A 13,511-nucleotide genomic window follows, 5' to 3' on the forward strand; every position below is an offset into this window, starting at 1 on the left:
AACCATTAAACAGGTAAAAAGGGAAAGAAAAAAAAAAAAAAACTTCCAATAATGTCAAGACATATTAATATTCTTACGAAACAAAATCATTTATAATGTTCGCAAACATATGAGGAAAATTGTTTCAAATAATTGTGAAATATAGGGAAAATAATTTCACATACTTATACACAACAAATTAAGCAAACAGCCCCTTCATTCATTTTTAGTTAAATAAATAAAACAAAAAACAAATTATACTTTTAATTTATTAATACACATTTATTTTCATTTATCTTGTTCACTTATTTGTTACTTAGTTTAGATATACAAATGTTTGCTTAACCATCTTATACTTATAAATGACGTTTGTAATTGTAACTCTTATTTCATTGTGCAAAAAGAAAGTTTACAATTATATCTATACATACATACTATATATATATATATATATAATTATATGCAATACCTATATTTACTGGTAACATTGTGTGCCTCATTTTTCAAATGCTTTTTTTAATTATATATTGCCCTCAAATAAATTTATTTTATACCCATATTATATCAAATCATATATTCCCCATTTTATTTTATTATGTTATAGTTCTTTTTTTTTTTTTTTTCTTTCTCACCAATTCGTTTTTTGTATTTTTATCAATATATATTTTTTCCTTTTATCAAAATCTTGCAAAACATCATCCTCCAAGTTCAGATTAAAATGTTAGATGTGTGCAATATAATTTATGTGAGAAAAAAAAGAAAAATTTATATTTTTAAGCTTTTTTTTTTTTTTTTCTAATTATAAATAGAAGGCAACTTTATTGTAAGGAAAAAAAAAAAAAAAAAAAAAAAAGGTACAAAAAAAAGGAAGAAAAACTAAAAATAAAAAAAATCAATCCTCCAATATATATGTACATATCCATATATAATTCATTTAACTTTTAAATTTGTTTTTTTTGTTTTCAGTTCCCTATTTGAAAACATTCTATTTTTAGAAGTTCATTTATAAATATATATAAATATATTTAAATTTTTATTTATACATAAATATTCGGTATATTCATAAATATATATTATTATCTAAATATTCAAAAAATCACTTCTTTAGAGGGAAAATTGTTTATACAAATTAAATATCTGCGATTATACTGAAGTTCAAAAAATAAAAGTTCATAATATAATAGTTAAATATATAATTATGCGTAACTACAATTTTTTTTTTTTTTGTGTATGGCATAAATGCCTCTTTTAAAAAATAAATATACCTTTTTTTTATTATTACATAGTTCATTTTTGTAAATTCATAAGAATTTAGAGGTTTCTATCCATAAATTTTTGTACATAACACCATAAGCGCATACATACGTGTCCACATTTATGTAAACATATATATAAGTGCTAATATATTTCACCACACTTAAATGTATATATACGCGAAAAACTAACAAGCGCCATAATTGCTAGGAATTACACCATAATTTATATACATATATTCCTACACAATTTGTGTAGAATTTGAAACGATATAATGGAAGTATCCTGCTTAAGTTTGAAGATATACTGCTTATTTTGAAGTACGTTCATTAAGATATATTCAGAGAAAAAAGAAGAATTTAAAACTTTATTTTTTTTATATATATAAATAAAATTGTAATATATCTATATATTAATATACCTGTCTATCCATATATATATATATATATATATATATATATATATATATATATATATATGTGTACATATGTATGTATGTTATTATTTACATGTTAGAAAAACATAGATAATGGATAGCGGTGGAATCAGGAAAAGAAAAGATACGAAAGATAACAGCATAAATTTTCAAGGGAGAAATAATATATTTATTAAAGAGTCTGCAAGATATGGCAACAGCTGTACTAATAATGGTTTTACAAAAGGACAGAATGAAAATTGGAATGTTCAAAACGGCATAGAAGGATTGTCCACAAATGGTAGATCAAATGTTAAAAGGGATTCTTCATGTAATAGTTCTAAGTCAGGGAAAAAGAAGTCGATTGGAATTTTTAATAGTTCAAATATTAGTGTTATATCAAATAACTGTGTGAAATCATTTAACAATATGCTGAACAATATAAATTACAATATTAGTAGTTCTACAAGTAGTAGCAGCAATAACAACAGTGGTAATAATAATAAATCAAGCTTTTCATCAAATAATGCTTTTTATGAAAATCAAATTGTGAATTTGAATTTTGCTAAAAGCTTAAATTACTTGAGTAATGTAAAAAATTCAGTGCAAAAATTTAGCTTAGAAAATAGTACTTTAGGAATAGGAAACTTTAATTTCTTTAGCAATCATGAAAATAATGCATTCATGAAAAATGAAAATAAGGATACTCAGAGTTATTACAATAACAAAAATAATAATAACAAAAAAGGTGCTTCAGGTAACAGTTATTCAAATAATAATAGCGTTAATAATACGAAGCTGCAAAATACCCGGAACGTTATTAATAGTCAAAATTTAGAAAGTTTTTTGAATAATAAAGAGATATTAAATGAAAATTATAGTATAACTGGATTTGGCAATGGTTACACGAATGAAATAAATAATTTAAGGAATATAACAAACGATGAAACATATTGTTCTTGTCTTGATAATTTATTAAGAAATCATGGAAACATTGATTCAGATGAAATGTTAAAATATAATGACAGAAATATAAACTGTTTAAATGATATTATATTTTTAGATGTGTACAGAGCATATAATGTGTTAACATATATGCAAGAGAAAATTAATATAATCATTTATACTATTAAATTTATTGGGAAAAAGTTGAAACGGAAACATGTACCTGAAGAAGTAGTTATATCATTAGAATTTCTAAATTTCTGTGTTAAAAATTTAGGTTTATTTTTTATTAGATTTATTGACGAAAGTTTTATGAAAAAAATAGCAGCTTTATTAAAAACAACAACATTAAAAAAATCACTTACGAAAGATGTGAAATCAAAATTATCCAAATTCCTTATTGTTCCTATAATTCATCCAGGAGTAGCAACTGATCCTAGACTTCATTTTATAAAAAGAAAAATTCTGTTCATGCTTCAATTATGGCATGATTCATTTATACTTCATCAACATATAGCAACTGCTGTTTTTGAAGAATATAAATCATTAAAAGAGAAAGGCATAACATTCCCTATTATAAATAAAACTGAGAAATTTTTTGTGAAAAACGCAGAAACATCTCCATCTTTTTCAGACGATAATATATTACATGCTTTACCTTTAAGCTTGTCACAAATAAACAATATTATGAAAAGTCTGAAAGAAATTAAGTACATGTATAATGATGAAGAAAAGTCGAAATGCATTAATATCGTAGCAAGATATAAAGATCAAGTCTTGAAGAGTATTAATAAGTTGTCCGATTACAAGGGAAACATAAATATTTCTGTTACGTTAAATTCTTTGCTTTATATCAACGATCAGTTATGTATTTTTGAGAAGTTAGAAAAGGAGAAGGAAAATGAAAGAGCTAATCAAAACGATGTAATCGCAAGGGAAAGGAAAAATAGTGAAGATGAAAAAGAAAAAAAAAAAAAAAAGAAAAATAAAAACAAAAAAAAAGAAAATAAAGATTTATCTAATATAAATGAAATAATTTTTAATAAATATGATCCATGGAATACCGAAAATAAGGTGGATAAAAATGATGGACCAGATAAAATATTTTTTAATGAAGAAGAAAACAGTTTTAATAATAATACGAATACTCGTATGCAAAAACTAATGGATACTTTATTTGATGACAAAAGGGCAGCTCTATGTAATAATGAAAATATATTTTCTTTTTTTAGTGAAGAAACTGAAAAAAAGGAAGTGGACGATACATCACCTAAACAAAAAAATGATATTGAAGACAAATATAGCGTATTTAACGAATTAAACTTTAATAATGATAAATCTTTCAGTAATATTCATAATATTAGTAATAATTCACATTTGCAATTATTTAACCAGAATGGAATTGATAACAGTACTCTAAGTGAAGCAGTAATTGAGGCTTCTCCTGCTTCTTTAGGACAGACACAAAATGAGGACACATCATATTGTGGAAGTTCTAATAATATCAATTGTAGGAACAATTTAAATAATGAAAAATGGAAAGAAAATTTTTCAGCCTTAGGAGAAGTTAGCAAAAACAGTTTTGATAATATTAATATGATGAATTGTCTGAATCCTTCAAATTATGACCTCTCAGCTTTACATATGGCTGGAAGAGAAATAGTGACATCTGCAAATAAAACACGTTTCAAACATGTAGATATAATATTTAATGAAGCCAATCAAAAAAATGCACATTTCGACATAAACAATAACAATTTTAACTTATCAGAAATTGAAAATTACAAGGGTCAGAAGTTTAATGGAAATAATGAAAGAAACAGCGATATAAAGGAAGATCCTTCATCGTATAATTCTGATGCAATTTCTAATTATTTACAAAAAGATACACAAGTTAATAATATAATTACAGACACAAGTATGTTTAATGCAGAAATATCAGTCCAAGGAAAAAACATAACTAATAAATTAAATAACAGTGCTCCATTTAATATAAGTGATAATAATAATAACATTCATCCATATGAGAGTAGTGAATTTCATTACAGTTACTCTAATTACAGGAACAGTTCATGTACGAAGAATGAGCAGCAGAGGAAGTTGCAGAATAATTCACAGAATAATTCACAGAATAATTCACAGAACAATTCTCAAATTAATTCTCAAAACATTTTGCAAAACAACTTACAGAGTAATACTGCCTATGAGCAGCAATTTTCCACTGACAATGTGAACGAAAAAAATTATGATCATTTATTTGATACGTTTGATTTCAGCACGGAGAACAATACGTTTAATCAAGTAAATACAGATAACAAGAAAGGCACTAATTTGGAAAACTCAGTAAATACTTATGCGAGTAATGAAAGTACTATTAATGTTTCCTTTATTGAGGAAAAGAATAGTACTTATTCTTGCGAAAAACGTGAGGAAGACTCTCAAAACTGCGAAATTTTAGAACAAAATAATGTAAATGTAAACGTAAATACGAATAACACTGCAGAACCAGTTCCTCATTGCAAAGATTATTCATCAGAAAATAAAACCATTAATCGAAACTCAGATAACATGTGTGAATTTGGCAAAGAAAAGGAAGGGTCGAATGATTCAGTTGAAAATAATGATAAAAAAAAGTATGATATAATAGAAGACCAAACGAATAAGAAAAGTATACATAAGATATATAATCGCAATTACGTAAATAATAATATTGAAAATAATTCCAATTATGTCAAAACGTTGACAATTAAATTGGATGAATTGAATTACAAGGCTAATCTTTTTTCGAGTGAACAGAAATGTAATATTACAGAGGAGAATAATATACCATCATCTGACGAGGAAAAAAGTTTAAAAAATGGTAGTCATAAACGGAATATTGATAAGGACAACGACATACAGAATTCCCCTAGGATTCAAGAAAGAAATAGTGATAATGATTATAATGGTAATAATAATGATAATAAACATGAAGACCAGAATAGTAGTAATTCTGATTCTAATGATATAAATTTTGATGAAATCGACGAAATAACTAAAGCTATAGATGATTTAAATGATAATTTTGAAAATATGAATATATATAAATATGATAATTAATTTTTTTTTTTTTTTTATTTTACATAAGAGAAATTATGTTTCATCATAATGATTCATTATGATGAACCAGCGTGTTATTTTGTATTTTTCGCATTTTGTTTTTTTCTTTTTTCTTTTCTCTTTTCTCTTTTTTATTTATTCATTTTTTTCTTTTCATCTTCCTTTTCCTTCTTTTTTTTTTTTTGTATTTTTTTAATGAAAAAAAGTTTTCAAATATTATTTTTGCTTTTTACACAAAATATATATATTCGGCTTCTAATTTTTGTAAATATTTTTAAGTCTATCTCTGGTATATATATCTGAATTTTTTTTTTTTTTTTTTTTTTTTTTTATAAAAACTTTTTTTAAATTAAAAAATTTTGTATTAGTTTTTTAATAAATTTTATGACAAATCGGTGAACTTTTTTTTTTATTTCTTTATCTTATATGCCCATTCCCCAAGAAATTGTATACAGGCTATATAACATATATAATTTTTTTTTTTTATAAATTAAGAACTACACTTTAATAACTTCAAGTTTGTTGAATTACATCTGATGTTATACTGTACATTACAGATGATGTTAATTGATAAAAGGTTGCATAAATTAAAAATCAAAAAACACGGCAAGGTGTATGTATGGAATATGATAAAAGAAACAGCTGCATACGACATAGGACGAAAATGAATCATCTAAAAATTGTTTCTTTAATATACGTGTAAACAATATATCTACGTATAAATATATACTCATATATTAGTGTATTGACATTACACATATATGTATGTGTAAATATATACTTCTATAAATGTGTGTAAATATATACTTCTATATGTGTATGTAGATATATACTTCTATATAGGTGTGTAAATATACACTTCTATATGTGTATGTACATATATACGTCTACATGGGTGTGTAAATATATGCTTCTATAAATGTGTGCATAAACATATGAATATATATATTCGCGCACATATCCGCATATATTCATATGCTAATATTTCTTCCATTTTTATAACTGTTTATTTTGAAAAAATTAATCATTTAAAGTAATACCCTAGTCTTCCTGAAGTAGGACAAATTCGCGGCCTGAACACCCAAATCTCAACACGTCGGTAACTCTGTACAAAAGAGGCAAAAATAAACAGAATGAGTAAGAAATAAGATAAGAAATGCATGGAAACTTCGGGAAGACGGAAGCACCCACACACACACATACATGTAAAATAATAATATGAATATATTTAGTTTTGCTTTTTTTCATAATTTTTCCCTTATTTTAGCAAAATTTTGCAATTACTTCAATTCGTAGAACTTATTCGGCTCAATATTTATGTTGTTTAAAAAGGTTCCGTTTGTGCTATTAAGATCAAGGAGAAAAGGCACGACCCTATTTTGGCGCTTCTTAAATTGAATAACTGCATGTTGTTTAGATACAGTATCATTAGCAAATAATATATCCGCAACTAATGGGTCCTTTCCAAATAAATAACAAGACTTTCTGTGTATGTATAATATATCTACAAGAAAAAGAATTGTGAATGTTAAAAGGGATTAGCGATCGCAAGTAAGGAATTATGTAAAAATGTGTGTCTGCACTTTTTGTTATTTTAGTATGGGCTTTATGTTTATATATATATATATATATATACATATATACTACACACATACATACATGCATACACATATATAGTAAACATGTATACACTTCTGTATGCATGCTCGTATTTTGATCTTCGCTTTTTAAACTCACCCTCTGGTTCTTTCGACTCTGTATTCAAAAAGACGTACAATCTCCATTTTTTGTCTGGTCTTTCCGAGTCTATACCTTCGGTATATCTCAGTTCAACCCCATTTTTGTAATTCTTCTGCTGAGCTAATAAACCAGATGGATTAAAATTTTGCTCCTCCTTAGACTCATTTTTATATGGAGCTTTTCCTTCTTCGTCCTTTTCAATTCCCTCTTCTTCAGCATTTTTTTGGTGTTCATTTTCTAAATTTCCTTTCCGTATTTCGATGTTTGTATAGCTATTTTTCTCATTGTCTCTTGGGTAAACCTTCTCAGAACGACCCTCCTTATTAACGTAGTTATCTTTTCCACCAATATCTTTGTTATTATTATAATGATTGTCATATTCATCATAATTCTCATGCTTGTGTCCACAGGAACGTTCATCAACATTGACAATATCACCATGCTTATATTCGCTAAAACGTTCAGATTCTCTCATTTTTCTACTGCACCTTTTTGTCATTAAATTTTTATCCGAGTCTTTATATCTTAATTCCCGACCTAAACTCTTTGTACGTTCATATGCTGAATCTTCTTTTAGACTTTTCATTCTTTCTTTCCCCTCCATATTTGAACTGTTATCCTTATATATTAACTTTTCATAATTTTTTTTCTTTTTTATATAATCTTCTTCATTATCATCAGAGTTTCTATATTTTCTTTTATTCCTTTGCCATGAATTATCTTCGGGATACTTTTTAGTTTCACTGGGTGCGCTGGTATTATATCCTATACTTTCCCTGTTCATTATTAAGTGATAATCTTCATCATCTTTGTTTGAATCACTTTCACGTTTTTCATGTTCATCGGATATTTCATATCCTTTGTATGGTGCATTTTTGTCACTCACTTTGTATGTTTTATACTTTCCGTGATATGAATATGTTTCAGTTTTGTTCTCTTTTTGTGTATTTTTTTGTTTTTCTTCTTTTTCTTCTCTTTCTCGCATTTCTTCCTTTTTATGTATTCCCTCTCTCTCTTTATTTCTGTGGCTCGAGTTACTTCTTCCACTTTGTAAGTCATCCTTATCATTCTTGCGTATGTCTACAGATAATTCATTTGTTTCCTTAGCTCTCTCGTCGTTATTATGATTTTTTGTTTTTTCCATTTCATTTTTTTCATTTGCTTGGTTAGTTCCTTTTTTTTGAGAATCAACTTTTTTTCTGTCTCTCATTTGTGCATGAGTTTTTTTCGCTACAACTTTTCTTTCATTGTTCTCTGTTTTTTTTAAATTAGTTTTTGAAGACTTACGTTTTCTTTCTTCATACGCACTATAATATTCTAGCAGAAGTTTATCATATTTTGTTTCCCAATCTAAGAAGTATACTCCACCAAATGTAACTTTTTTTTTAAACTTAGTGTCTTTGTCAGATGAAGTATCTTTGTCAACTGTGGTTTCTCTTTCACGTGAAGTTTCTCTATCAGCTGCGGATTCTGTGTCAACTGAGGTTACTACGTCAGTTGCTGTACCTTTATCAACTGGCGTTACTATGTCAGTTACTGTACCTTTATCAACTGGGGTTACTACGTCAGTTGTTGTTACTACGTCAGTTGCTGTTCCTTTGTCAACAGAAGTTTCTATGTCAACTGGGGTTACTACGTCAGTTGTTGTTACTACGTCAGTTGCTGTTCCTTTGTCAACAGAAGTTCCTTTGTCAACAGAAGTTTCTATGTCAACTGCAGCTTCTTGATCAATTGAGACTTCTTGGTTAACTGCAGCTTTCACATCAACTACTTTTTCTTTGTTAACTACGGTTTCTAGATCAACTACAGTTTCTTTGTCAACTGGGGTTACTACGTCAGCTTCTATTTCTTTGTTAACTGCGTCCTCTAAGTCAACTGCGGCTATCACGTCAACTAATTCTTCTTTGTTAACTATGGTTTCTTTGTCATGTGCGGTCTCTTTGTCAACTGTGATTTCTCTGTCAACTGCGGTTTCTCCGTCAACTGCGGTTTTTCCGTCAACTGTGGTTTTTCTGTCAACTGCGGTTTCTCCGTCAACTGCGGTTTCTCTGTCAACTGCGGTTTCTCCGTCAACTGCGGTTTCTCTGTCAACTGCCTCCTCCTTGTCAAATGCGATTTCCTCGTCAGGTGAGGTTTTCTTGTCAGATGAATAGCCCTTGTCCGATGTGGAGCCTTTGTTTGATGATGTGTTTTTTGTGAGTAAAATTCCTTCGTTACGTGAATCACTTTCGTCAGATGAATTCCTTTCGTTAAATAAGTTCCTATTGTCACATGAGTTCCCTTCGTTAAATGAACTATTTTTTTCAAATGCTGTACTTTCTTCTGTTGAAGTGCTTTTATCCGAAAAAGAGCTTTCAACACATGAGACTAAGTCATCACAAAATATAAAATCACTAATATCTATGCTTTTTTCAAATGTCAAGTTTTCATCAGATATGCTGCTAACTCCAGATACCAGATTCAACGCTGATGAAATACTTACATCTGATAATGCATCGCCAGATACAATGCTTTCATCAGATGAAATAGGTAAATCAAATAATTTAATAGCATCCGATTCATTTATTTCTTCCTTGTTATTTCTTTTTTTAAGTGAATTTTTTTTATTACGAGAAATTATTTTGTTATTCTTATTTAATTTGTTGATAGGCGTTCTCTGCTTTTTCAGAACTTTTTTATTTTGTAATCCTTTTTTACTTTGGGAATTTTTTTTTTTTTGTGTTTTTTTCGTTCTTTTCTGAATTTTTTTCTTTATCGTAGTTATTTTACCTTTCGGAACTTCTGCACATTTCTGAAATTCGTCATACTGAACGTCTTCACCTACCTTTACTTCTTCATATTCTTGAAATTCTTTACAATCATGAAATTCTTCAAATTCCATAAATTCTTTACAATCCTGAAATTCTTCAACTTCCTGAAATTCTTCAACTTCCTGAACTTCTTCATATTCCGGAACTTTTTTATTTTCCTGAACATCTTTATTTTCCTGAACTTCTTCATATTCCAGAATTGCTTCATATTTCTGAACTAATTCATTCACCTGAACTGACTCATACTCCTGAATTACTTTACGTTGCTGAATTTCCTTATTTTGCTTAAGTCTTTTCTTTTGCTGGACTTTTTTATCTTGCACCTTTCTTTTTCGTTTCTTGGCTTTTTTTTTTTCCAGGACTTTTTTATTTTGGGCTTTTCTTTTCTTTTTCATGGCTTTTTTCTTTTCCTTAGGAACTTTGTCTTCTGAAATTTCTTTATCGCACGAGCTTTTATCAAGAGCCAAATTTTTTTCAGCAGACGAATTTGTTTCCAAAGCCTCATTTTTTTCAGCAGACGAATTTGTTTCCAAAACCTCATTTTTTTCAGCAGACGAATTTGTTTCCAAAACCTCATTTTTTTCAGCAGCAGAATTTGTTTCCAAAACCTCATTTTTTTCAGCAGCAGAATTTGTTTCCAAAACCTCATTTTTTTCAGCAGCAGAATTTGTTTCCAAAACCTCATTTTTTTCAGCAGCAGAATTTGTTTCCAAAACCTCATTTTTTTCAGCAGACGAATTTGTTTTTAAAGCCTTATTTGTTTCAGCAGCAGAATTTATTTCTTCTGAGGAGCTTTTTTCAACAGTCAAATTTTTTTCATCAGCAGAATTTGTTTCCAAGTCCTCATTTTTTTCAAGAATCGAATTTATATCGATAGTCGAATTATTTCCAACAGCAGCATTATTTCCAACAGCAGAATCTCTTCCAACAGCAGAATCTTTTCCAGCAGCAGCATTATTTCCAACAGCAGAATCTTTTCCAACAACAGCATTATTTCCAACAGCAGCATTATTTCCAACAGCAGAATCTTTTCCAACAGCAGAATCCTTTCCAACAGCAGAATCTTTTCCAACAGTAGAATCTTTTCCAACAGATGGACTTCTTTTAGGAGGAGAACTTCTCATTGGGGGCATATTTCTTCTAAAGAAAAATATTCTTTTAAAGGCCATATTTAATGAATCGCACAAATTTATTTTACTAAACAAATGTCCCTTAGCAGACGAATTTTCCCCAGCAGATGAATTTTTCTTGACAGATGAACTTCTTTTAACGGACAAACATCTAATGTATGAACCTCTCATAAAGTCTGAAGTTCTTCTAGGGCTTAAATATCTTCCACTATCTGTAGTTCTTCCTGCGTTTAAATTTCTTCTATCGCTTAAAGCTATTTTAGCACATGAGTCTCGTTTATATCCTAAATTTTTTTCAGCAACTACAATCCATTCATCATCATCCTCTTTTTTATTTTTTTTGTTCTTATCACTTTTGTCTTCGTTAAATTTCCCTTCATTGGATGATGTACCATTTTGACTTGTCCTTGTGCTACACGAAGAAGAATCATCTGACTGCACCTTCTTAGTAATGATCCTATTCTGATCACCTTCGTTATCACAAGTTTTAGGTACCTTTAAATATCTTTTTCTTTGTCTTTTACGTTTACCTTCTTTCTTTTCTTCGCCCTTGTTATTTTCCCTACATTTTACTTCTTTCTCATCTTTCTTCTTATTTTTTTCAATTTTATGTAGAACCAATGCATTTTGAGTCATCCCATTGACATTCATTCCTTCTGTTCCTTGTTCCTGTTCGTTTCTCATTTTTTCTACTAGCACATTATCAGAATCCACAGGGCTATCGATATCCTTTAATTCATTCGGACTCATTTGGGCACACAGCGTTTCCTTGAAGTTTCTTTTAGGAGCAAAATAATTATTTATGATAATAAATTTATCTTTACTCATTTTGAAAATATTTTTAGTTGAACACTCTATATTCTGCGTGTAGTTATTTGTTGTAGCACTAGCTTTTTTTTTCTCTAAATATATATATATAAGTACATATATTTACAAATAGACACTTATATATATATGTATGTATGTATGTATGTGTATGTATGTATGTATGTGTATGTATGTATGTGTATGTATGTATGTATGTATGTGTATGTATGTAAGTATGTATGTATGTATGTATGTATGTATGTATGTATGTGTATGTATGTATGTATGTATGTGTATGTATGTATAGGTGAATTCAAAATTATGTGTATATCTATGAGTATATATAGGTAAATTCTCAAGTAAAACTTTATATAAGTGCCTGTTTATGTAAATACACAATTATGCGTATATCTTTGTGTATATATGCGTAGATGCACAAGTATATCTATATGCTTGTGTGCTTATGTAAATTCACAAGTACAGCTACATATATCTATATAGATATTTATAGACAAATTCACAAGTATACATATATGTATCTGTATGTGTATGTTTAGGTAAATTCACAAGAATACCTGTATGCGTACTTTTGTGTAAGTAAATATATAAGTAAACATATATGAATTTGTATGTTTGTGTAAATTAACAAATATGCTTAGATGTATCTATATGTTTTTGTAAATTTACAAGTAAAACTACATATATATCTATATGTATATATATAGATAAACTCACATGTTTATCGATGTAAGTGTAGATGTATAAGTAAATTCACAAGTATATCTTCGTGTGTGCGGATGTATATGTAAAGTCACAGATATACATATATGTATCTGTGTGTCTATTTATATTCACCAGTAAACTTATATGTATGCTTTTGTTTATGTAAATTCACAATTATGTGTATCTCTTTATATACATATGTGTAGATTAAAAAGTATATCTATATGCATATGAATGTTTCAGTAAACTCACAGGTATAACTATATATATATATATATACCTATTTATAGATAAATTCACAACTACTGCATCAGTATATGTAATTATAGATAAATTCACAAGTATAATTGCATGTATCTGTACTTGTATTTACATGTAAATTCATAAGTGTATCTATATACATGCATATGTTTAGGTAAATTTACAAGTACATTTATATATATATCTGTGTGTATATGTTTAGGTAAATTTACAAGTACATTTATATATATCTGTGCGTGTATGTTTAGGTAAACTCACAAGTGCATCTACATGCATGCATAAATTTAGGTAAATTTACAGGAATACCTATTTGTATGGGTTTGTTTACGTAAATTCACAAGAATACCT

The 13,511-nt window shown here is 28.0% G+C and overlaps 2 protein-coding genes across 2 annotated transcripts; one reads left to right on the top strand and one right to left on the bottom strand.

Moving 5' to 3' along the window:
* Positions 1-1,762: 1,762 nt before the first annotated feature.
* PmUG01_14024400 (conserved Plasmodium protein, unknown function) lies at positions 1,763-5,692 on the top strand (the record flags this gene model as incomplete). Its single annotated transcript, XM_029007791.1, has 1 exon — positions 1,763-5,692. One exon carries the CDS (start codon positions 1,763-1,765, stop codon positions 5,690-5,692), a length of 3,930 nt encoding a protein of 1,309 aa, XP_028864145.1.
* Positions 5,693-6,733: 1,041 nt separating this feature from the next.
* Positions 6,734-12,200, bottom strand: PmUG01_14024500 (fork head domain protein, putative; the record flags this gene model as incomplete). The annotated part of the gene is made up of 3 exons (XM_029007792.1): positions 6,734-6,797; positions 6,977-7,196; positions 7,430-12,200. 3 exons carry the CDS (start codon positions 12,198-12,200, stop codon positions 6,734-6,736), a joined length of 5,055 nt encoding a protein of 1,684 aa, XP_028864146.1.
* Positions 12,201-13,511: the final 1,311 nt, after the last annotated feature.

This window comes from Plasmodium malariae (genome assembly GCF_900090045.1).
Source record: "Plasmodium malariae genome assembly, chromosome: 14".
NCBI lineage: Eukaryota > Apicomplexa > Aconoidasida > Haemosporida > Plasmodiidae > Plasmodium > Plasmodium malariae.